The sequence below is a fragment of the Candida parapsilosis genome, contig 005806 (genome assembly GCF_000182765.1).
Source record: "Candida parapsilosis strain CDC317 annotated contig 005806".
NCBI lineage: Eukaryota > Fungi > Ascomycota > Pichiomycetes > Serinales > Debaryomycetaceae > Lodderomyces > Lodderomyces parapsilosis.
In genome coordinates this window covers 134-24,004 of record NW_023503279.1, presented here as the reverse complement: position 1 = coordinate 24,004, position 23,871 = coordinate 134, and the positions used below count along the sequence as shown (strand labels likewise).

At 40.4% G+C, this 23,871-nt stretch overlaps 10 protein-coding genes and 1 pseudogene across 11 annotated transcripts; 8 read left to right on the top strand and 3 right to left on the bottom strand. All coding sequences in view use genetic code 12, as the record gives it.

The window, feature by feature from the left end:
- Positions 1-502: 502 nt before the first annotated feature.
- CPAR2_300110 (CFEM domain-containing protein) lies at positions 503-3,259 on the top strand (the record flags this gene model as incomplete). The annotated part of the gene is made up of 1 exon (XM_036807355.1): positions 503-3,259. The coding sequence occupies one exon, from the start codon at positions 503-505 to the stop codon at positions 3,257-3,259; it is 2,757 nt and encodes a 918-aa protein (XP_036664200.1).
- A 2,130-nt stretch (positions 3,260-5,389) lies between these two features.
- Positions 5,390-7,504, top strand: SAC7 (Sac7p; the record flags this gene model as incomplete). Its single annotated transcript, XM_036807354.1, has 1 exon — positions 5,390-7,504. The coding sequence occupies one exon, from the start codon at positions 5,390-5,392 to the stop codon at positions 7,502-7,504; it is 2,115 nt and encodes a 704-aa protein (XP_036664199.1).
- Positions 7,505-7,653: 149 nt separating this feature from the next.
- CPAR2_300090 (uncharacterized protein) lies at positions 7,654-8,850 on the top strand (the record flags this gene model as incomplete). The annotated part of the gene is made up of 1 exon (XM_036807353.1): positions 7,654-8,850. One exon carries the CDS (start codon positions 7,654-7,656, stop codon positions 8,848-8,850), a length of 1,197 nt encoding a protein of 398 aa, XP_036664198.1.
- Positions 8,851-8,956: 106 nt separating this feature from the next.
- Positions 8,957-9,658, top strand: CPAR2_300080 (adenylate kinase; the record flags this gene model as incomplete). The annotated part of the gene is made up of 1 exon (XM_036807352.1): positions 8,957-9,658. The coding sequence occupies one exon, from the start codon at positions 8,957-8,959 to the stop codon at positions 9,656-9,658; it is 702 nt and encodes a 233-aa protein (XP_036664197.1).
- Positions 9,659-9,751: 93 nt separating this feature from the next.
- Positions 9,752-12,136, top strand: RAD3 (TFIIH/NER complex ATP-dependent 5'-3' DNA helicase subunit; the record flags this gene model as incomplete). Its single annotated transcript, XM_036807351.1, has 1 exon — positions 9,752-12,136. The coding sequence occupies one exon, from the start codon at positions 9,752-9,754 to the stop codon at positions 12,134-12,136; it is 2,385 nt and encodes a 794-aa protein (XP_036664196.1).
- A 58-nt stretch (positions 12,137-12,194) lies between these two features.
- Positions 12,195-13,001, top strand: CPAR2_300060 (uncharacterized protein; the record flags this gene model as incomplete). Its single annotated transcript, XM_036807350.1, has 1 exon — positions 12,195-13,001. The coding sequence occupies one exon, from the start codon at positions 12,195-12,197 to the stop codon at positions 12,999-13,001; it is 807 nt and encodes a 268-aa protein (XP_036664195.1).
- Positions 12,972-13,676, bottom strand: CPAR2_300050 (uncharacterized protein; the record flags this gene model as incomplete). Its single annotated transcript, XM_036807349.1, has 1 exon — positions 12,972-13,676. The coding sequence occupies one exon, from the start codon at positions 13,674-13,676 to the stop codon at positions 12,972-12,974; it is 705 nt and encodes a 234-aa protein (XP_036664194.1).
- Positions 13,677-13,872: 196 nt separating this feature from the next.
- On the bottom strand, positions 13,873-14,667 carry RVS161 (amphiphysin-like protein; the record flags this gene model as incomplete). The annotated part of the gene is made up of 1 exon (XM_036807348.1): positions 13,873-14,667. The coding sequence occupies one exon, from the start codon at positions 14,665-14,667 to the stop codon at positions 13,873-13,875; it is 795 nt and encodes a 264-aa protein (XP_036664193.1).
- Positions 14,668-14,824: 157 nt separating this feature from the next.
- Positions 14,825-15,064, top strand: CPAR2_300030 (uncharacterized protein; the record flags this gene model as incomplete). The annotated part of the gene is made up of 1 exon (XM_036807347.1): positions 14,825-15,064. The coding sequence occupies one exon, from the start codon at positions 14,825-14,827 to the stop codon at positions 15,062-15,064; it is 240 nt and encodes a 79-aa protein (XP_036664192.1).
- A 981-nt stretch (positions 15,065-16,045) lies between these two features.
- CPAR2_300020 (uncharacterized protein) lies at positions 16,046-17,089 on the top strand (the record flags this gene model as incomplete). The annotated part of the gene is made up of 1 exon (XM_036807345.1): positions 16,046-17,089. One exon carries the CDS (start codon positions 16,046-16,048, stop codon positions 17,087-17,089), a length of 1,044 nt encoding a protein of 347 aa, XP_036664191.1.
- A 110-nt stretch (positions 17,090-17,199) lies between these two features.
- On the bottom strand, positions 17,200-21,698 carry CPAR2_300010 (annotated as a pseudogene; the record flags this gene model as incomplete). The annotated part of the gene is made up of 1 exon: positions 17,200-21,698. A coding segment is annotated over one exon (4,499 nt).
- Between the last annotated feature and the right edge of the window lie 2,173 nt (positions 21,699-23,871).

The window sequence follows — 23,871 nt, the reverse complement described above, 5'->3', positions numbered from 1 at the left end:
AAGAGAGAAGATTTTTCAAGTGAAGCTACTTAAAAAGGGGCATGTTCTTGCTCATCTTGGTAGTATAACTAATCCTCGTTCCTTTTTGCATCCAAATTTTATTGTTTCAAGTCAGCATGTTGTCGTTTATGTAACTGATTGGCCATGGGGAAAGTTTAGAGTTCAATATTTAGCACATGCAGGCGTTTGTTGAAGGGTGTTCGCTCACAAGAACCTTGGACTAAAAGCCTATTTTAAACTTGGGGTTTAAAGTTTTAGTTGCAAAATGTTTTTGATTGGTCGATTTTTATCATCTCCGAAATCATCTTCCACCAATATACTTCAACACTAAGGAATAGACCTAATTGGGAAATGTTTGACTAAAGTGAGGCCATCTTACAATGGCCAAGAAACGAAGATTACGAGGCACGTTTTGTATGAGAGTATAAATAAACGGCATGATTTCGAACCAGCTATCATATTGGAGCTTGAACACGTATTGAAACACCGGAAAATTAGCTAGATGAAGTACGAATTCATATATTGCTTAATTGCAATACTATCGATAGCTATTGCTGCTGATGAGGACAGCATCACAACTGCGCCGACTACAATTGTTGACAATCCTTATGCTACATACCCAAGTGTTCCTAAGACCGCATCCATCAATGGATTTGCAGACAGAATCTATGATCTTTTGCCAGAATGTGCCAAACCATGTATGTTCCAAAACACAGGTGTTACTCCATGTCCGTACTGGGATACTGGATGTCTCTGTATCATGCCAATGTTCCAAGACAAGATAGGAACGTGTATTGCCGAGAACTGTCGTGGAGAAGATGTGTTAGATGCTAGGTCGTTGGCTACATCTGTCTGTTCCATTGCTGGAGTGTGGGATCCATATTGGATGCCACCGGCAAGTGTCACGTCGATGCTTGAGTTTGCTGCTACTGCTGCACCGATCAGCTCGACGGTGGAATCAAGTATTGAGGAGACCACTATTGAGGAATCAAGTGTTGAGGAGTCAATTACTGAGGAATCCACTGCTGAGGAATCAACTATTGTGGAGCCAACTGCTGAGGAGTCAACTGCTGAGGAATCCACTGCTGAGGAATCCACTGCTGAGGAATCAACTATTGTGGAACCAACTGCTGAGGAATCAAGTGTTGTGGAACCAAGTGTTGTGGAATCAAGTGTTGTGGAATCAACTGTTGTGGAGCCAACTGCTGAGGAATCCACTGCTGAGGAATCAACTGTTGTGGAACCAACTGCTGAGGAATCAATCACTGAGGAATCTACTGCTGAGGAGTCAACTACTGAGGAATCCACTGCTGAGGAATCAACTGTTATGGAACCTTCTGCTGAGCCATCTGTTGAATCTTCTGCTGAACCATCTGCTAGTCACGGAACCACCGACTCTGTTTTTGCGTCATCCGTTGAATCCACTCTACCAACTGAGTCGGTCACCCCAGGAGAATCATTTGTTATTTCGGCTTTGTTTAATGGTGAGGTCACCACCTTCGAATCCAATGGCACTCATATCAAATTGTACGATGGTTCCGAAGTGCAATTCAGAATTGTTGATGGTTTACTTCAAGTTGGGGAATCAGGATATGTCCATGTTGGCACTGTTGGAGAATTGATCGTTGGTGATGTTGATGGCGCAACAAGTGGATGGGGACTTGAAAATAACAGAGTAACATTGACTTTGTTGTCGGCAACTAAAGTCACGTTCTCTGATAATGAGGTGCAATTCTACGCTTGCCCAGCTGAAGTTGGATACGACGTTTGTGTTGCTGATGGTGAAGGATGTGTTCCTATTGGTGCCGTCGCTGGACCATTGAGTGCACCAGAGTCATCTACTATTGATGAAGCAAGTGTTACCCCATCTGCATCTGAAAGTGGTGATGCAACCGGTTCCTCTGGTGTCACCGAAACTGGTGCATCTCAATCATCGGACGTCTCTGAACCAAGTGTATCTCACTCATCGGATGTTTCCCATGAGTCATATCCGTCAACGTCAACTGTCACTTCCGAGATTACAACTACTGATGAAGAAGGTGTCGCTTCCACGTTAACCACAACCATTGTCGTTACCAAGGTCAGTGAATACTGTGCTCAAGAGTCTGCTAGTTCTGTTCAAAGCGAGGCACACTCTGCACAAACAAGTGCTGCTGCTGTTCAATCCACATGTATTGAAAAACAACAGAGTATTGTGACTGTTATTGTTTCGTGTGAATCTGCTATTTCATCTTTGCACTCAGTCAAATCAAGTGCACAGCAAGTTACTAAGACTGAGATTGTTTACAGTTGTGAGAGTCAAATCAGCTCCCTTAGTTCAGTTGAGCAACAAGCTCACAAGACTTTGGAAGCAGTTGTGTCTGAGTATGACTCTGCTGTGTCGGTACAGAAGTCAGCTGCAGAACAACAAAAGTCAGCTGCTCAAGTGCAATTGAGCGAAGCTGAGTTGCAACATTCATCTGAAGCTGTGGCTCACGCTCAATCCGCTGCTGCTGAAGCCTACACCGCTGCTGTTGAAGCGTCTCAAGCTGCTTCTATAGCATCTGCTGCTAAAGAAACTGTTGCTGCTGTTGCAAGAACTGCACCTGGTGCGGAAGAAACTGGTGAGACTGCTCCGCAAGGTGAAGGTGCAGGTGAGACTGCTCCGCAAGGTGAAGGTGCAGGTGAGACTGCTCTGCAAAGTGAAGGTGCAGGTGAGACTGCTCTGCAAAGTGAAGGTGCAGGTGAGGCTGCTCCACAAGGCGAAGGTGCAGGTGAGGCTGCTCCACAAGGCGAAGGTGCAGGTGAGGCTGCTCCACAAGGCGAAGGTGCAGGTGAGGCTGCTCCACAAGGCGAAGGTGCAGGTGAGGCTGCTCCACAAGGCGAAGGTGCAGGTGAGGCTGCTCCACAAGGCGAAGGTGCAGGTGAGGCTGCTCCACAAGGCGAAGGTGCAGGTGAGGCTGCTCCACAAGGTGAAGGTGCAGGTGAAAACCAGATTACCCAACAAGGAGAAGGAGAAGAATATGTTCCACAAGATGTGGTTCAAACACTTACAATATCATCGACAATCTATGTAACCAGTGGTGGTGAATCAACAACAATTTCATCCACAGGTGAAATTGATAACCCAACAAAGAGTGTTGGTAGTGCTAATAGTATCATTAGTATTGATGAAACAACGCAATCAGCTGAATCCATCAATGCGGGGCATAAACTTTCATGTGGAGTTTACTTGAGTTTGATGGTTACTACATCTATGTTTGTTTTATTCCTGATTTGATGATCTTCATTCTTCGGTTTTGGGCCCTACTGTCAACTCCAAGTTTTGTTTTTGTGTGTTACTTTGTTATTATTTACGGTTTTTGACAACACAGAAGCTTCGTGATAAAATGTGAGAGAGAAGATTAAAATCGGATCACAAATTGTTTGATGTTGAAGTGTTGTTGTCAACTTTATTATCATGTTGTTTTTAATTTTTTGTTTTTTTATATTGTATTGGCATCGCCATAATATACCTCCTTTTTTATGTATTTTAATTTGAAAAGTTTTTTGTATTTGAGAGAGATAATAAAGCGTAGAAGGATTCAGAGGATGATGATTGGTTATGAGTCGAAGTTCAACCAACAGTACAATAGGATTCCGTTGATAAAAAAATTGTGGATTGTGCGAAAGAGTGGTCTAGACTCTTCTTTTGCCTCTAATTTTGTTTTTTTTTCCCACAAACACAAAAGAAGTCTCTATGTATTGGGTATTTTGCAATTTCATGTTTTCTGTGTGTTGACTAAATCAAATAGGGAGCAAATGAATTGTGTTCAGGCGTTGAAGCAGAAACTGCAATCTCAAGTTCCGCTAATATCCATCCCACGTGGGGGAGGTTAAATAGAAATGTAGGTGGAACTGGTTCCTTGTCGTGATTTTCCTCTATCTATGCCATGAATATCTAAAAATAGAATTTTATTAGAATCAAGTTATAAGTCAAAAGTATTACAGTAAAGAGCAATCGTAGCACACTGGGGTGGTATTGTACAAGTTAGTCACTCTTTCAGTTGATCCTATTTCAAAAAAATTAGAGCAACATATTTGAGATGTATAACATTTGTTGACTAAGAATAGGTGCAAAAAAAAAAACGAAGTCATTTGAATACATTGTCTCTGAAAAAGAGAAGAAATACATGAGTCTATAAAGCCTCATTTACATTCTATTGTACCAACTACTTCCTTTGTTTTTAGTCTGTACGGTTGTCTGTATATACAACTCAAATGGCTGTAGCTTTGTAGTATGTGTTGTGTGTCGTAAACACAGTGACGCATTGAAATTAGAAACAAAAAAAGCATGACTCAGAAATTTACGACATTTGTGTGAGGGGGGTGATGTTGAGATTTTTGTACCCAAGTACGCTACTAACTATTGTTGCGTTTTTGTGTGTGTGTGCGTGTGTAGCCAAAAATAGAGTTTTCCAATAAACAACACACACACGCGTATCTTCTTCATTATCAATCTCGGGTGACACGTATTGAACATGAGGAAAAGAAATCATACTTACGTTTTGTAGATATACAAGTTACAGCGCACCGTTTGATAGATTAAATCTGTTTTGTTGAGAAAAGTGGATGCTTTTCTTTTACACTCTGACGTTCCTATAATATTTGTGTGCTGTGTGTAGATCTAGACTTTTGCAGTTGCCATTGTGTGTGGGGGCTGTTTATGAAACATTGACTCGTATGACGACGACTCTGAATGGCATGAGTTAGATGAATGAACACATAGACAGTGTGTAATTTCTCTTTGAAACAGGACTTGACATCGTTTAGTTCTAATTAACACACACGTAAAACTACTATGATAGGCTGTGTGTTAAACGTAAAGCAACACCCCAGTGATAAAGAGCAAACAAGTCACCTCTAATTAACCTTTCATCATTGAAAGATAATCATCTACAGCTACTACTACGGCCACTTACTCTTGTCTACGTTTGCAAGCACAACTAATTATCAATAGAAGATATCTACATAGTAATACTCTCATTACACACATTAACACACTAAATTATTGGTGGTACACTAAAATCAACACACTACACAACACAATAGAACAGAGAAGGAAAAAAAAAAAAAAAGAGAAAAACTCTACAGACACACTAGACACCAATACACCACACACACCACACACACTACACGCACCACATCTTACAAACGACACTGTAGCACTACACACACCCTACCTTACCTCATTGCTTCATCTAATCAGCTAAAGATTTAGTTTGTTTGGTTGTCGCAGAACACGTAGTTCATTGTACTAGTCTGTTATCACTCGTCACACACACAAACACACACACCCTTTTCATCTATACAAGATCACCCAGATTTCATCACGTTCACATATTTAGTGCGTCTCATACAGCTTACACTCATGAGTCATTCCCAGTCTCCAAATAACAGAGGGTCCATTTTTGGGTGGGCAAAGAGTTTGAAACGTTCAAACTTATTATCCAACGAGTCAGTCAATGAGATTAGTGATAACGACTCTATCTCAAGATCACCTACTAAAGGTGGTTATATATCACCTCACCAACAGCACAGTCCGTTGAATATACCCAATGCTCATGCTCATAATAGCCACATGAATTCTGACTCTCAAAACTCGTTCAGTAGTTATCAGAACCAGAATCAGAACCAACATCAACTTCACCAAAACCACCAGATTCAGAATCATGGGGGAAACTTTTTTGGATCTTCACCAGCAGGTTCCAGTCACCATTCAGATTTTTTGCGTCCTTTGCTCAACCATAAATCAAGATCAACTAATAATGTGTCACGAGTAAGAAGTAACTCGTTGAACCAGTCCGAAAGTAGCATACGCCAGCATCGAGACTCATTTATGCAGACAAATGCGCTTGTTGATGAAAATTCAAAATATTTTGGTGTGCCCTTACAACAAGCTTTAAATGAAGCATCAGCAAAAATATCTATACTCACTGGGGATCAATCTGATGGCTTACAATATGGTCAAATCCCCATTGTGGTTGCCAAGTGCGGGGTGTTTTTAAAGAAGAATGGTTTAACTGTGGAAGGTATATTCAGAGTAGGTGGATCTTCAAAGAGAATCAAGGACTTGCAAGTTATCTTCAATACGCCACCTTCGTTTGGTAAACAATTGAATTGGGATGGATACACGGTACATGATGCTGCATCCATTTTACGAAGATACTTGAATGCCCTTCCAGAACCACTCATTCCATTAAACATGTATGATGATTTTAGAGAACCATTGAGAAATCGAAAGAGAATAATTAGTTACATGCAATATAAAGCTGAGAATCCATCAAAGAGTCTTAAACAAGCAAGTTTGGAGGATGTAACCAATTCGTCTCAAATGTTGACTGAAGCTAATGTTGAAAAATTCAATGATAATAATACTGGCTTTGAATTCAGAGAGCGTAATGTTTCAACGATCTCATCACACCCAACGAGCTCTATTCAGCCTACTACTGAACAAGAACAGCAGCAACAACAACCACAACAGCAACAGGAGCAACAGCAGCAGCGACAACCACAACCACCGCCATCGCAACGACAACAACAACAACAGCAACAACAGCAACAACAGCAACAACAGCAACAACAGTTGCAAGAACAGTCCCAGCCACAGCCCCTGCAGCATGTGCTGTCACGACAACCCACAGATGAGGAAATTGAGCTCAAGAATAAGAAAAAATCCAAAAACTACAAGAAGCTCACACGAGACGTCCACGCAGCTATTGACGACTATAAACACTTGGTCAACGATTTGCCAATTGCTTCAAAACAGCTATTGTTTTATGTCTTGGACTTGTTGGCAATGGTACGAAACCACCTGAAAGAAAATTTAATGAGTTCGAGAAATTTGGCTGCTATTTTCCAACCACTGATTCTTTCACATCCAAACCACGATCTAGACCCTGATGAGTATGCTTTATCTCAGCTCGTTGTGGAGTTTTTGATCCACTATGCCTACAAGCTTTTACCAACACATACGCCAAAATCAACAACGATAGGGACCAACGAGGATGTAGTTGCCATTGAGCCACCACATGCGCCACAGAGTACAGTCACTTCTACAAGCACAACTCCGTTGGAGAGTGCAACATCGTTATCCAAGAATGATCTTCTGCTGAAGGAACCAGTGGTACTGGCGCAACCTGCTCCTCCTCCATTCAATCGCCGATACTCTAAAAGTTTGAGTTCGGCCGGAAATCATGAAGATTTGGTAGTTGGTTATCAGCATAATGTTACTGGCTCAATTCCGTTTGAATCGGATGTTGACTATGAGATATCAGATGAGAATGACATTGGTTCTGATGTCGAAGAGTCATATTTTCATCTGTCCAGGTTAGCCAATGCTGCAAGTCCAACGAGAAGTAATTTTGATGATGAGGTGAGCGGCGCTCAACCGAAAGTGTCCAATAACGGTACTACTGAAGAGCCTGTCATTATAGTTACTACCCCAAGCTCGGGGCCCACCGCCAACACCGCCAAAGTGGACTAGTTCTATAGGTTATTTTTTTGTTCAATGTAAGTGTTATGTAATGTATTTTGTAAATTTTGCTTTTGTGTAAACAATTTTTTTCAAACTTGAAGAAAACACAATTGAAATTTTTCTGCAGTGGAAGGGCAGATTGAAACTAAGAGTAACCAATGTCAGACGTGGAAGCAAATAGCCCATCAAAGTTGAAGGAAGAGATTGATGACTTGTTTGGTGATGATGAAAATATTGAGGTAGAGGAGGAAGATGAAACACCAAAAGATAATGAGACGTATTTGAAAAGCGAAACGGAAGATATCCCTTTTGGACAAGGAGAATATGATCAATCGGGTAGTGATCGAGATGACTACGATGAAGATAATTCAGAAAAGAATATCCTTGAACTATCACTTCCTCGTCACGCGGTATCGCTGATGACAGAAGGTACTCAACTTTTGAAAACGCCAATGCATTTGAACATTGACCCGCATCCGTTTGACCCCATTACGTTTAAAGAAGAAGTGGAAACTAACGAACTTGAGAGGGTGGAAAAGGGACTAACATCGAAACAAATATATAATGAGAAATTGGCTGAAAAATTGATTAATGAAACTACTGTGAGATGGAGGTATCACAATTCAGGAAACGATGAAATTGTAAAACAATCAAATGCCCATTTCGTGCAATGGGACGATGGGACAATAAGTTTGAAAATTGGAAATGAAATGTTTGATGTAAAGACATTGCCAGTTGCCGATAACTACTTGGTGAAATCGTACAAGACCGCAGAGATTTTGCAAACTGACTCTATTGTCGAAAACACTATCAACTTGTTGCCAGCATCGAGTGATTCCATACACAAGAGACTTACCCAAGTAATGAAGAATATTCATTTTAAAGACAAGATCCTCAACACTACTACCGAAGACGATCCATTAAAGAAGCAAAGAATAGCTGATGAAAATGAACGGAAAAGGATGAAGATGAAGAGACAATTGGAGAGTAGGAGGAGACTAGAGGAGGAAAAATTCGAAAGAGGAGAGAGCCCAGCAATGGGAGTCAGAGAGAGCTCGTATGCTCGATTTGCTAGAACTTACGGCGATGAAGATGATAATGACGGTATCGATGGTGAAGAGTATGACGAGGAGGATGATTTTGTTGCTGGTGATGAAGAAGAGCTTGAGCAGTATGATGATGAGGATGAAGAGGAGGGAGAGGGGGGGGATGATAATGAGGATGAGGAGTTTGAGAAAGGTGCTGAGAGGTTACGTAAATTGAAAGAGGAGGGACAAGCAAAGTATAGAGAAAGTTCAGCCGAGGAAGAAACTAGAAAGAGAAGGAGAATCATTGAAAGTGATGAGGATGAATAGATTATGTGTAATAGCTAAACCCCCAATTATCTCGTGATTGGTGCATATATGTGTTGTGTGTATAATTGCGCGTGTTGAACGAAAAAGCAAAAAAAAAAAAAAAAGAATGTGTCAACATTTTGTGGAGTTTGGACCGGCCAAAATGTTGAAACCGACAAGATTGTTACTACTAGGTGCACCTGGTTCAGGAAAAGGTACCATTTCAAAGCGACTTTTGAAAAAGTCTCCTCAATTGCACTACATTTCATCTGGTGATGTGTTGAGATCTCAGATTGCCAACAGGACAGAAATTGGTCTCAAGGCGGAAAAATATTTGAAAAATGGAGCATTGGTGCCGGACCCAGTAATGGTGCGATTGATTACACACCAGTTGCAGACTCATAACTGGATGGATCATGATGCAAGTTGGTTATTGGATGGGTTCCCGCGTACCAGTAACCAAGCTGACCAATTGAACGACGTTTTGGATAAATACAATTCAAATTTGACCTTGGTTGTTGAATTAGATGTTGATCAAAAGATCATCTTGCATAGAATAGAGTCAAGGTATGTCCATTTGCCAAGTGGTAGAATATACAGTTTGGATTATAATCCTCCAAATGTACCGTTTAAAGATGATGTGACTGGAGAGCCTTTGGTTAAAAGAGAAGATGACAATGCTGAAGTTTTCCAAAAACGATTGGACAAATATAATGAGAAGATTGGAGATTTGCGCGAGTTTTATCAAGAGCTAGGGGTATGGAGAGTTGTTTCGGGAAATACTAGTGACATTATCTATCCTCAAGTTGAAAAGTTGGTAACTGGGTAGAGAGTTGTGGGCGCTACCTCCTCTGTATAGATGCGATTAGAGCAAAACTAAAAAATTCACGTACAAATATGTAGTAAAACTACCTTCCTTTCAATGAAGTTCTATATTGATGATCTACCTGTGTTGTTTCCTTATCCAAGGATATATCCAGAGCAGTATGCTTATATGAGTGATATCAAAAAGACTCTTGATGTTGGTGGGAACTGTATTCTAGAGATGCCTTCAGGTACGGGCAAAACCATCTCATTATTATCATTAACCGTTGCATATCAAATGCACTATCCAGAACATAGAAAGATTGTATATTGCTCACGTACAATGTCCGAGATTGAAAAGGCTTTGATTGAGTTGCACAAATTGATGGAGTTTAGAGCAAGTGAATTGGGGTACGTTGAGGATTTCCGTGGATTGGGATTAACAAGTAGAAAGAATCTTTGTTTGAATCCATTGATATCGAGGGAAAAGAAAGGTAACGTTGTTGATGAAATGTGTCGACGCGTTACTAATGGACAATTAAAGGAAAAGATTGAAAAGGGTGTTGTTACTGAAGAAGATCAAATACAGGATCCTGCAAAATATAGCCTATGTTCATTTCATGAAAAATTGTACGATTTAGACCCTCATGACCTTATTCCACAAGGTGTTTATTCATTTGACGCGTTGATTAGGTATTGCAAAGAGATGGGCACGTGTCCGTACTTTACTGCGCGTAGAATGATTCCATTTTGCAATATAATTATTTATTCATATCATTATTTATTGGATCCAAAGATTGCTGACCGTGTGTCACGGGAGTTATCTAAGGATAGTATAATCATTTTCGACGAGGCGCACAATATCGATAACGTTTGTATTGAGTCTTTGTCATTGGATTTGACTGAAGATGTATTGAAACGAGCCACACGAGGAGCAAACAAGTTGGCAGATGCAGTTGAAGACATGAAGGCACAGGATAGCGAAAAGCTACAAAATGAGTATGAGCAATTGGTGGAAGGGTTGCGTCAAGCTGAGGTTGAACGAGAGCAAGAGATGTTTATGTCAAATCCAATCCTACCGCAAGATTTATTGGATGAAGCAATACCGGGAAATATTAGAAAAGGTGAACATTTTGTGGCATTTTTGAAACGGTTTATCGAGTATTTAAAAACAAGGATGAAGGTTTTGCATGTTATTAGTGAGACTCCAACTAGTTTTTTGCAACATTTGAAGGAGTTGACTTACATTGATAAAAAACCATTGAAGTTTTGTTCTGAAAGGTTATCGTTATTGGTAAAGACTTTGGAGCTTACCGAGATTGAAGATTTCAATGCCTTGAAGGATATTGCTACGTTTGCCACTTTGGTGTCTACATATGATACTGGGTTCCAATTGATTTTAGAGCCATTCGAAACGGAGGGAAGTACAGTGCCCAATCCCATGCTACATTTTACTTGTCTTGATGCATCTATTGCGATCAAACCGGTATTTGAAAGGTTTTCGTCGGTGATTATCACCTCGGGTACCATTTCCCCCTTGGATATGTATCCGAAAATGCTAAATTTTCAAACCGTGATACAAGAGTCATATGCAATGACATTGGCTAGAAGGTCTTTTTTGCCAATGATCGTAACTAAGGGATCCGATCAGGTGTCTATATCTTCCAGGTTTGAAATTCGAAATGATCCTTCAGTGGTGAGAAACTATGGCTCGCTTTTGATTGAATTTGCCAAAATCACTCCTGATGGTATGGTGGTTTTTTTCCCATCGTATCTCTACATGGAGTCCATCATTTCCATGTGGCAAACCATGGGTGTTTTGGACGAGGTGTGGAAGCATAAACTTATCTTGGTCGAAACTCCTGATGCACAGGAAACTTCGTTGGCGTTGGAAACGTATAGGAAAGCTTGCTCAAATGGTAGAGGTGCTGTTTTGTTATCCGTTGCGCGTGGAAAAGTTTCTGAAGGAATTGATTTTGATCATCATTATGGAAGAACAGTATTGATGATTGGTATTCCATTCCAATATACTGAATCGAGGATTTTAAAAGCGAGGTTGGAGTTTATGAGGGACCATTTTCAAATCAAAGAGAATGATTTCCTTTCTTTCGATGCTATGCGACATGCTGCACAATGTTTGGGGAGAGTTTTGCGAGGTAAGGATGATTATGGTATTATGGTGTTGGCTGATCGACGGTTTGCGAGAAAGAAGGCTCAATTGCCGAAATGGATTGCTCAAGCGTTGAATGATTCCGACACGAACTTGTCTACTGATATGGCATTGGCTACTGCCAAGAAGTTTTTGCGGAGTTTGGCACAGCCAACTAATCCAAAGGATCAGGAGGGTGTGTCGGTGTGGGATATTGATCAGCTTGAGGCATATCAAAAACAGTATAATCAAGGGTGCGTGAAGGATAAGGAGGAGACCGAAAAGAATGGGAAGATTGAAGAAATGGGTGAAGAATTTATGGATATAGATGATGAGGATATAGATTTGTTGTAAGAAAAACCTCAATATGAAATTCTTTTCTTCAAGTAACGCGAAAGAATCAGTAGAATTAATGCCTTTGGTGTTGGAGATTACAAGCACCAACTTGAAAGCAGGATATGCTGATTCCACTCAACCGGATGTACTTCCCGTTAAATACCATGCACAACTGCGACTATTCCCACCTGAGTTCCATCTCAATGAACATTCGATAACCCAGAATCAAAAGGATGAAATTGTTGAAAATCTTTTACCTCAATATCGACAAAAAGCCAAGGAGTATGAAACGATGTTGGGCCATTTCCTACCATTGAAAGATGAATCATTCCCTGTGCAAATTATCCGCAAGCTTGTCCATCAGATTTTGTTTCAATACCTGTTGACGGATGATTTGGCATTTGTTGTTGACCACGATTTCTCAGACATCTTGAAACATGTGATACATGACATCTTGCAAGGATTGAGAGTACGAAAAGTGGTGTTTCTTCCATGTTCAGTGTTGGCTGCAATTGGCGCAAATGAGACAGATGCGTTGGTAGTTTATTTTACCATGGAGTGTGTGAAACTTTACGTGGTGAGCGATTTGCGAGAAATTGCCATTTTAGAGGATTCAAGAGTCAACTTACTAAATAAAAACAGGCACCACGATACCATTCAGGAACTTATTGATGAAGTAGTTTCAAAATCGCCAATCGATCTAAGAAGAAAACTACGAGAAACGACAATAATGTTGAGTGAAGATAGCAATGAGTATATTCAAATCGATCCAACTCCTGAAAAGCAACACTTCCAATCTCGACAAAGTGTGGGCTGCTGGGTGGCTTGTGCTTTGTATGCAACTAGTCACAAATCAGGTGCTGTAGATGTTGTTAAAGATTAAATCCAAGTTGGCATCTCCCATCAATGATTCCTTGACTTCAACATCCTCCTCATTGTGAACAAACTTTGACCAACAATCATTCGGTGACCACCATGAATTTTTTTTTGCATCGTCACCATTATTTTCGAATTCGTATTCCATGATATTGTACAAGGCTATTTCATCTTGGTCTTTTGCTTCTTGTGAATCTAAAGGGAACGATTTTGGGGTTTGGGCAATGGGAATATTTTTCAAGTTGAGGTCGCCGAATTTGTTCAATGGTCGTGACATGTGGGGCTGAATTGGGACATGAACCACTGGATAATTTGTTTCATCAAGAAGCGTGGGGAAATAAATCTCCTCTTCGTCCACTACCTCCTCTTCATCATTATCAAGTATTGGTGACGTTTCATAAAACTCATCAGCACTGGAAACACTTGCTGGTTTGTGATCTCCTTTTGCAGCTGGTTGCTCTTCTTCAACTCGCGTCGCTGTTTTCATCGTTTGTCTTGCATTTATGGTGGATTCAATACGGTTTTGTTGATAAGTGTTGGAATTGATTTTTGTAAATGGAAATTGAATATCGGTTGATTTCAAGGTATTATCGTTTTGGTAACCATCTTCTCCTTCTTCTCTATTCTGATCATTAATTACTACACTCTGATCATCCAGGTGGATGTTCTCCTTGAATGACATTGTTGGTGGTGGTGGTCAAGAAAGAGAAAAAAGTGTTGCAAAAAAAACAAAATCCAAAGAAATGAGAACGAGATAGATGGAAAATACGCGCCTGTGTAAGTGAGAGAGAGAGAGAGAGAGAGTGTGTGTGTGTGTGTGTGTGTGTGTGTGTGTGTTGAATTGTGTGATGTGGATGTATGGTATTAGTGTGTTACTATTACTTACCTAACGAAGTTATAGTCAAAGTTTGCATTTGGCCCAACAAATCATCAATCTTACCATCCAACACTCCATTCGCATATTCATCTCTAGAGTTGGGGTCCAAATATTGTTGGATCTGTGCCAATCTTGAGTACCCTTCAGTACAGAACCGCAATTGAACTTTGACCAAACTTTCAAATGATGGATCATAAAATGGAACTCGAAGGGCAATCAATTGAGGTAATTCGTTCTTTAGTTGTTCGTTCAAATCTTCGTAAATATCTTTAGCTACCGCCAATTCCTTCTCGACTCTGGGTAACTTGGCTGCATCCTTTGCTGGTTTATCAATAAGCCTTCGCACTTTTGATTTGCATTGCTCGTAATCAGTCTTTTTATGAGCTCGTTTCTTAATTGCCTCATCAATCTCAACAAAGTAATGGGCGAACTTGGTAATTGGGTCCAAAACTGTTTCTCTAAACGGTCCATCCAATTGTTTTACAGTCTCTTCATCAAAGTCTTGAACACATTGTTGGTAGTAGGTTCCAATAGAGGAATATGCTGACCCCCCTTGTTTTGATTCCTCGTAAAGGTTAGATACAATTTCGGCAATGACCACTTGCGACCTAGTAACTGCTCTAATGTTGTCCAAATAACTCTTTGATGATTTTTGTAACCTTTCACCAGCCGATTTCAATGTTTTGTATCTTCGCTCCTCGACATCGAAATCTTTGTCCATTACTTTGTCTACTGTCTTGACAGTAACCGAAGCACCGGCCCTATTGATCGCCTTTTTGAATCCTCCCCAAGACATTGTTTGTAAGTTTGTAAGTTTGTGAGTTTGTGAGTTTGTGAGTATGTGAGCTTGTCGGTGGTGTCGGGAACAATTTCTTTATGACCAAAAAAATCAACAACATCAACAACTTTTTGCGCAATGATTCTTTTTTTTATGGCAACTATACAAACAAAATATGAGCCAAGAAGAAAGCAAGAGAGATCATAATGATGATGATGATGGTACATCACAAGCAGATCAGCTGAAGACTACAGATGCCAGTTCTCGAGAGGAGAAGATCGAACAGATTGAAAAGTACAAACAAGAGTCTACTTTGCTTATACACAATATAAAACAGCTACAGCAATTAAACAACAGATTAAATAACGACCTAGTGTATATTCAAGATTATGTTAGCAAACTAATAAAACAATGAGATGTATAGCAAAAAATGGATGGCACATCTGATAGTAGTTTTCTTCAAATAGAATAAGGGAATTAATAAAGAACATTATTTCCATTTTTCTCGTTACAAGTCCTTTTCAAATTTGTCCCTAAATGTCCCGAAAAGGATTGACGTAAAACAAATTTTGCAACCATTTCCACATTGCAGCTCTCTATGGCAGCGAGGCAGAAACGCTAAAACAGGAGCCAAAAAATCATTGAATAACAACTTTCATTTTGTTTAAATTAGCAATAGTTTGGGTATCCACTTCGCGTAAGAATACCTCGAAAAATATCCAAGCATCAAAGCCGCAGAAAATGGAAATTCTATGCCAACTCATTGCATTTAAATCCTGAAACTTGACTCAGGTGAACTGGAAGCGATTTCACCTCCACCGGCCAAGCAAATGATTGATGAGACTTGTCAGCCAGATTTTAGCAAAATGCGATCTTGACTTGGATAAACTCTTACTCGTCAAGAAGATGCACTGTGCAAAACGGTTTCATGCTAATGGACCAACTCTTTTGCTTAGCTCCGCTATGGCTGTATGGAAAGTCCGCGTAGTTCAGTCGACTCCAAAGCGGAGCTAATTTCTATTGCATAACCGTCCCATAAGTTTTTGTGTTGTTTCGGAGTCTGTTTAATTAGGATGGGGGCGTGATGATAACAACTTGATACAGTACACTAATATACGAAACAACCTGAAAGACGTGCTGTGCGTCACTTCAACGAGCTCTGCAATGCAAGATACAGGCACATGGTTTATTGCCAAATACTGATGCTCAAAAATTCCCCAAGCTTTTACGTTGTTATTTGCAATGACCGTCATTTTCAATTGTGTAACGAAATTTCAGCTGATGTTAAAGCGGGGACGGATATAGCATTAGTCATGAAGAGAAATCTGCGGGTCAAAACACGGACACCATCAAGTAAAGCAAGGGCTGATTACCACCTCACAGGACGCTATATAAGATGACGGCAAATCCAGCTGTTTTGACTGACCGATTTTTGGCAACTTTTCATGCAAGGTGCAAAATGATTTTTGGGAAAGCAATTCCTTTCACATTGCTTACAATTGCAATTTCAAATGAGTTACCTACAATATTTACAACACGCTCGCCCATTTTGAATGAACCAAAGGATGATGCTTTTTCTGTGGCCAGCAAAGGGAAACATAGCAATTCTCATTACTCGCCATCCAACAATGACACCGGTCTTTATATTCAAACATTCATAAAGGGTATTGAAATTCCTCGCGACGACATTTTACGATGGGAGGCGAGACGCATACAGGTTGTCAAAAAACGACTTGAAAATGGATTATTGTCGCTGTTGAAACAAGAAGTCAAACACTTTTTGTTTAATCCCAAGGTTTCCATTGATGATATTGCTGCTGAACGGGAAGCTTTGGTTCAGACAAAATTAAGAATGAGCCATGATGGTAGAAAGAGATTGGTGGCACGAGAAACCAACATTTCGGGAGCTGTTTCCCTGTTGATATTGAAAACACTGACAGGCTTCTCCTCAAGCTCTATTCACATGAAGAGCAATAAAGGAACTGCCGAAGGTTTCAAAAAATGGTTTGAATCAAAGGTTTCCGATGAAAAGGTAATGCTTCAAGCATGCCCTGATCATTATGCTCTTGGTACCGCTTTTGGCTTGGGACAGGAGGTTGTAGAAACAACGGGCGGATCTGTTTTACCATCCCATTTTGCTATCAACTACCTAGCTAAATCTGACTTGCCTATTGTTGAAGATAAAGACTTTCCCCATCAGTTCAATGGACCAGCTTATAGAAATGGCACCGAAACAGTGATTGGAGGCACGAATCACTTAATGCGTTCGATTCCAAATAATGGAGGTTTTGAGATCATACCAAAAGTGTTTTTCCCGAGTGGCGTTCCAACTTACCTTTTGGAGCAGCATCGCTGGCATTTGGCTACTGAGTGGGGAAACTGGATCACTGCTTATGTCAACGATGAGGTGGGAAGTGAGAAGAGGAGTGCAGGGGTATAATATTTAAGTCTGTGTTGTACTTGCAGTGTAACACATAATTGAGTACTAGAATCAAGTTTATTAAATATTATTAACTTCTAAAATCTCTATAAAAAATCCACCGTCTCCTCTCACTTCTCCAGCTTCTTTTTGCCCTCCTTTTCCCTGTTTCCCTTTGGAACTCTGGCAATCCAGTACAATAATGCAGTGAAAACTATATTGACTGCAATGAAACAAATAACAAGTCCAAAATTTCTCCATCTCTCGCTATACCTGGCATTTACGGAGGCCAAGTAAGTATTGGTATCCTTGATGGTACAATATTGACAACCATTGGTATCGACAATGTATCCTCCTGCTTTCTCAACATAAGATTTCAAGTATGATGAACACGATTGTCCACTTGGTGGTTCGATTGTCAACAACTCTGTGCTGGAACATTCAGCTGAGGTGTTTGCCAACCCTGTAGCCAACATACCTTGCACTAGATAAGTAAACGGGTTGCAACGGTACATGAAAATCCAAAATCCAGGCAACTGATCGCCAGTTTTAAGCACACCACAAAAGTTTAAACACATGGTGAATAAAAGCGTTGCAAGATTGGCGGCATTATCAGCAAGCTCCATGAATGACATGCATAAAAGAGCCATTGTGCTCGTGTAGACGTAGAAGCAATTGATGAAAAGCCACATAAGGACACCCCTTTGATCAACAGCATCGGTAGGTTCAGCATTCGCATATAATCCAAGAGGGTAGTACCAGCAAAAGAATGCAATTGTTCCCACCGCAATTTGATACGGCATTTCTGCAGTGAGTTGTCCAGATATGAATGCAAACCAACTAAACGTTCTGGAAGGTGCTTCTCGAACTTCATAAACATCTCTTTGTTTCACGAATTGAGGAAGCAATTGTTGTACCATGGTATTGAACGGAACAAAGAACATAAAGATGGAAAACATTTGATTCTGTAAACCTTGTTGTGTTCTATCAGCCTTGAAGAACGAAAATCCGTTGAAAAGCGCTGATGAGATAACTAAAAAAGCCTTTGCATATATGTACTCCGGTGTTCTCCAATCTTGAACGATGGTTCTCCAAGTCACGATTAAATATTGCTTCCAAAGTGGTGCAGCGTAAGTATATTTAGCTTCCGGGTCCTCATCTCTTGGTAACTTAGACAATTCGGTTTCCATAGTGGCAATCTCTTTCTCACGTCTTGGTACTCCTGTGAATTTCTCCATACTTCAAAATAGTCATGTTTGGCATGGGAGCCCGGTGCAGCTCCAACAACTTGCAACATCCATTCAGCCGGGTTCGCTTCTGGTGGACATGGGTCTGCCCCATTCTTTTCGAAATAGTTGATCAAAGTTTTGAAATCCTTGCCCAAGTCTCCAAAGTAAACTGTTTTACCACCTCTCTGCAAGAACAATAAACGATCAAATTCCTGCAACAATAATGCCGAAGGTTGATGGATAGTACACAAAATAGCTTGTCCATGGTCTGCCAACTTTCTCATCAATTTACAAATCGACCATGCTGTTTGCGAGTCCAATCCTGAAGTAGGCTCATCAAGGAACAACAACAACTTGGGCTTGGCAACCAACTCAACACCAATGGTTAAACGCTTTCTTTGTTCAACATTCAATCCTTCTCCGGCAACACCAACCAAAGCATCACCATAACTCGTCATTTCCAATAAGTCAATAATGTAGTCAACATATTCATCCTTCTCCTTCTTGGAAATCTTGTTCGATTGTCTCAAGTATGCTGAAAACTGTAATGCTTCCCTAACGGTGGATGTCGGCAAATGCAAATCTTGCTGTTGGACATATCCAATAGATCTTTGGAATGACGAGTCGAGAGAATGTCCATTAACCAATCTTGTACCATCAGTAATCACACCTGTAGTAACTCGTTCCGACAAACAGTTCAACAATGTGGTCTTACCAGCACCAGATGCTCCCATCAATGCCGTAATCTGCCCAGGCTTGACCCATCCGTCAACATGATCCAAAATGACCCTATCCTCACTCTTGATCTTAACCTGGTAAGTCAAATCCTTCCAAAAGAAAATCTCCCTATTGCTTGGTATCTCAGTTGATCCTACGGACCCTTCATCTGCGTTACCGGTCTTTTCGAATCTGGCTGCTTCTCCTTCGGCTTCACGTGACACTTTTTCGTTTGGCATACCACCAAACTCAGAATCATGAGCCTCTTCCATCCTCTTTTGTTTCCGCTTCTTCAAAGATCCTCTCAAAAACAACACAATTTCACCTTTTTGCATAGCTCCTTTGTTGAATTCCGTGAGGGCAATGTAAACAAACAAGAAAAACACAACAAACCCAACAGTAATTCCCCAATTTCTCCACTTGTGCGCATTGTAATATTCATACGACAATCTGAGGTAATCTGTACCATTAACAGCATCACTTCCCGCTTTCGAACCTACAGCTGAGCAAACCCGATTTGCATTTCCGATGTTTTCGTAACCAGCACCAGCAGGAACAAAAGCAGAACATGCAAATTCACGATTGGAGAATTCGTTGTCCATTAGTGCCTCAAACACGTATCCAACAGGGTTGATGTAGTTGATCCATCTAGACCATCCCAACATTTTTGGTGTTGGAATAACAAAACCGGTAAAAATGACCATAGCCAACAAGATGACAGTTGCAGGAGTCATGGCCCCAGCAATGGAGGTTGAAACTGCCCCAATGGATCTGAACATGTGCGACATAACTAAGGTACAGCTTATACACATTAGCCAATAGAAAAAGAACCTGCCAGGATTTCTTCTGAAGTTAACCATAAAGTAGAACACAAAATTGAATGACATGGACATCATAAGCTTTGTTGGCAACTCGGTTATAATACTGGCCAAGGCGTCTGCAGATGGTCGGTAAAGTGCATACTTCTTATGCTTTTCCACAATTGGTCTTGCATCGAAAAGGGCCAAAATCTCCAAAAGTGATGAAAATGCGTTAAACAACACAGCCAAGAATAAGGATGCCCCACGGAAATAGAATGAGTTGGTGTCGCTTTTCATGTTATAGAAAACTGATGATAAAATGAGACCCATTACCAATTGTCCAAAAATTGAAAACAACGTCACCGAGGGATCACCTTTGGTTCTTAACCAATTCCTGTGCATCAAATACTTCACTTGCAACCCAAATGACACTGTATATGGAGAAGCAGGGCGAATGTGGTCCGATTGTCTTGCTGTGTGTGATTCATGGTATAATTGCTTAGTGTTGAGGTTGTCACATTCAGCAAAATATTCGTCAATCTCTTCTATCAAAGCAGCATACTCAGGTGAGTTCTTCCAACGTGCTTCGAACTCTTCAGCTGTACGAGGAACTTTATTTTCAAACCCTGGGCGTGGTTTTCTTTCTGATGGGTTGGATAATGATGTCAAGAAATCGGCAGTGGTTTGTCTTTGAGGACAATCCCACCCCATGTTGACAAAAAATTCCTTCGCTTTGTCAGCGCGACCAAAGAAGATTTGATACCCTTCGTACAATACAACAACCTTGTCAAACAAATCGTAAGCATCTTGTGAACATTGGTAGATGGCAATCAACGGAGTGGTGTCCAAGACTGCTGCTGACGTCTTTAATGCTCTGATAAACTCCAATGCGGTAGCCGAATCCAAACCTCTGGTGGCATTATCCCAACATTGGATATTAGCTCCATTCAATGATGCTTCTGCAATTGACACTCTTTTTCTTTCACCACCTGAAACACCTCTGACAAAGTCATTACCAACATTAGTATTCTTTGTGTGTAACAAACCATAGGTGGCCATGTACACATCAGCCATGTGCTCGGCATATTTTTCTCTATCCACATTCTCGCCTCTGTTTTGTGGAGTTCTCATCCTGGCTGCAAACTGCAAAGTATCACCAACCGACAAGTGAGGGAAGTGGACATCAGTTTCAGCAGAGTAGATGACATCGCCTCGATAGTGTTTAGCAATCTCTTTTGGTGTCAATCCATCGTAGGTGATCTTTGACTCTTTGCCAATGTGAAAACCATACGTGTTGACAGCAATTGTCTTCAACAAGGTGGAACAACCAGCACCTGGTCTACCCAATACAACAGTAAGCTCACCGGGTCTCATAAGAGCATCCATGTCTTTCAAAATATCAAACATTTTCGACTCGTCTTCCTTCTTCAACATTGATAGCGCCTCTGTAGCGTATTTCCAAAGACCATTGGTCACAGTTGGTTGATAATCGGTATCATTGGCGGTACCATACGCTCTCAAATTTCGATAAGCAACGCCCAATTTCGAAGGTTTGTAGTAGTCAGGGTGTTTATCAAACAATTTCTTTTGATTCTTGACCCAAAATTTAGCTTCGAAATATTCCGAGTTTGGATCCAACCTTTCATCTTCAATTTCCTCAGCTGGATTCACGCCAGGTACTTGTGACATATGCGTCAAGTATCTTCTCAATTTGGTTGCTGAACTAGTATCCTCATTGGTATAAGTTCTCGCGATCTGATTTATGTCACGGGCATCAAACCCTGAATATTCATGTATTGACGGTCCCGACGACGTTGAATTGGTTTGTTGTTTTTCCAACTTGTTGACCGAGTCCTCTTTGGATTGTTTTTCGCAATCAGACATTCCTCCTTGAATTGTAGTGCTAGGAAAGGACAGAAGGGGTTTTGGAAAGCATGGTTGAGGCGGAAGATTCAATCTTTTTTATATCCATCGAAAGTATAAGAGGACCCGATTCCAATGAGGGATTTCATAAATTGTTAGTAAAAGGCATTGAAAAGCCCTTAGACACAAAAAGTAATAAGGAAACACGGAATCGGATTAATTTTTACGGAGAAAGTTGCACCGAAGAATAACAAAATTAATTTCTCAAATCGAACGAAAGTATGATGGTGGCAGCAAAGCCATTAGCTCCTTGGATGCACAGGCTTTTATAGGACTGGGATGGAATAACCTTCAATGGAGTTAGGAGCTGATGATAGGGATAAGTACATCAAGAGATTGGAATCTAGACCACCATGCAAAGACTTACTAATCATAGATTAGTCAAGAAGAGTATGGTATGACTAATGAGTCCCGCTTTCTGCTGTTGGTTCAGATCATTCCGGTTTTAGTTGTTCATACAACATATTAGTTTCCACGGTCAACTAAAGTAAGATAACAATGTTTTTAATTTAACCGACTACAAGGCTCACTCGGGTTCATTTAAGCACTCATATGTACCGACCCACCCCATAATCATCTGCCTCTAGACACCTTGATTTAACAGAAGTAGACGCTGATGTTCCCATTGCAAGAATTGCCATCAACTCGGCTCTTTTTAATGTCCGAGATTTGAAATAATCCCGAAAATTTTTCTTCCGTGTTTTTTTTTTTTTTGATCCGAAATTCGTTTGTGTCAACGAAGGTTCCATTCATTAAAGACGAAGTTTGACAACAAAACGGTTCGCTAGAGGTAGCGTCCTATACAGGATTAAGCTGAAAGTACCGGCTTGACCAGGAAGTGGCGGAATCAGCAATTTCCAAAAGCACTTGTTAAAGCATCAAGTCATTTGTTTATGGAGCAAGTGTCCGATGCTATCGTCTATATTGTTTCCTAACGATGAAGCAAAAGAAACTGAGACTGTATATTACTTTGTCAAAAGGGAAGCTACAGCTGAAGTGTCTAAGCATAGCATTCATGTAGCGAAGACGATGCGCATCAAATCTCAATGCTTTGAAATGGATCTGGTTAGTTTTACTTTGCACCCTGTAAATTCGACAAGTACCGACTTCCAGTGGTGTCTCTCATTCAAAAGTATAGCTTTGTATACTTAACCAATTATTACATGCCCGCAATATTGCAAGGCTGTGCTACGGTGTTTTCACATCTGGATCTCAGGTTTCAGTTCTCGAATCATAGACAGACCATTTCCAAGTCAAACATTATAGCATTTTACGTCAGCCTATTGGTCTCTATAGGTAGATAGGGGACAAGTAACCACTTTCTAATAACCCCATCAATATTGGACATTATGCATTCCTAGTAGTGACAGTATGCAACCACATGGGTATATACTACGATGTTTGCATCTTCTTACTACCGTGTCATACAAAGTTGTGTATCTATTTGATGTGTGTTCATTTGTTGTAGTTTTGTTGTGGTTTTGTTGATCCTCTTTTCTTTCATCGTAAACACGCCTTTTTGTGTTTTGTCGCAAATATGTCGCTGCACAGTAGAATATGAGACTGTCAAGACTCAATAAGTATACCATTCAAGTGCAGAGTGAGATTTATAAAGAGACCAAGTCGGTGTGTTTCTTACTAGAGGGCACAGTGATCATCGTTTGACAGGCTTCTTTATGTTGTATCAAATAAATTATAGATTGTTTGTTCTTTTATATTTTGTAAAGAAATCAAGAGAAACATCATAAACGTCAAAACTAATTGCATGCACAATGAACTAAAAATAAAGATGATGAGTGGGTAAGTTATTGTAAGACACAGGTAAGACAATGGATACACCAACTAGTTCATAGTGGTGTGTGTAAGTGTAGATAGATGGGGTTCTTGAAATGAGAACTGAGGTCCGGATGTTGATTATACTGAGGTCCGGATGTTGATTATACTGAGGTCCGGATGTTGATTATACTGAGGTCCGGATGTTGATTATACTGAGGTCCGGATGTTGATTATACTGAGGTCCGGATGTTGATTATACTGAGGTCCGGATGTTGATTATACTGAGGTCCGGATGTTGATTATACTGAGGTCCGGATGTTGATTATACTGAGGTCCGGATGTTGATTATACTGAGGTC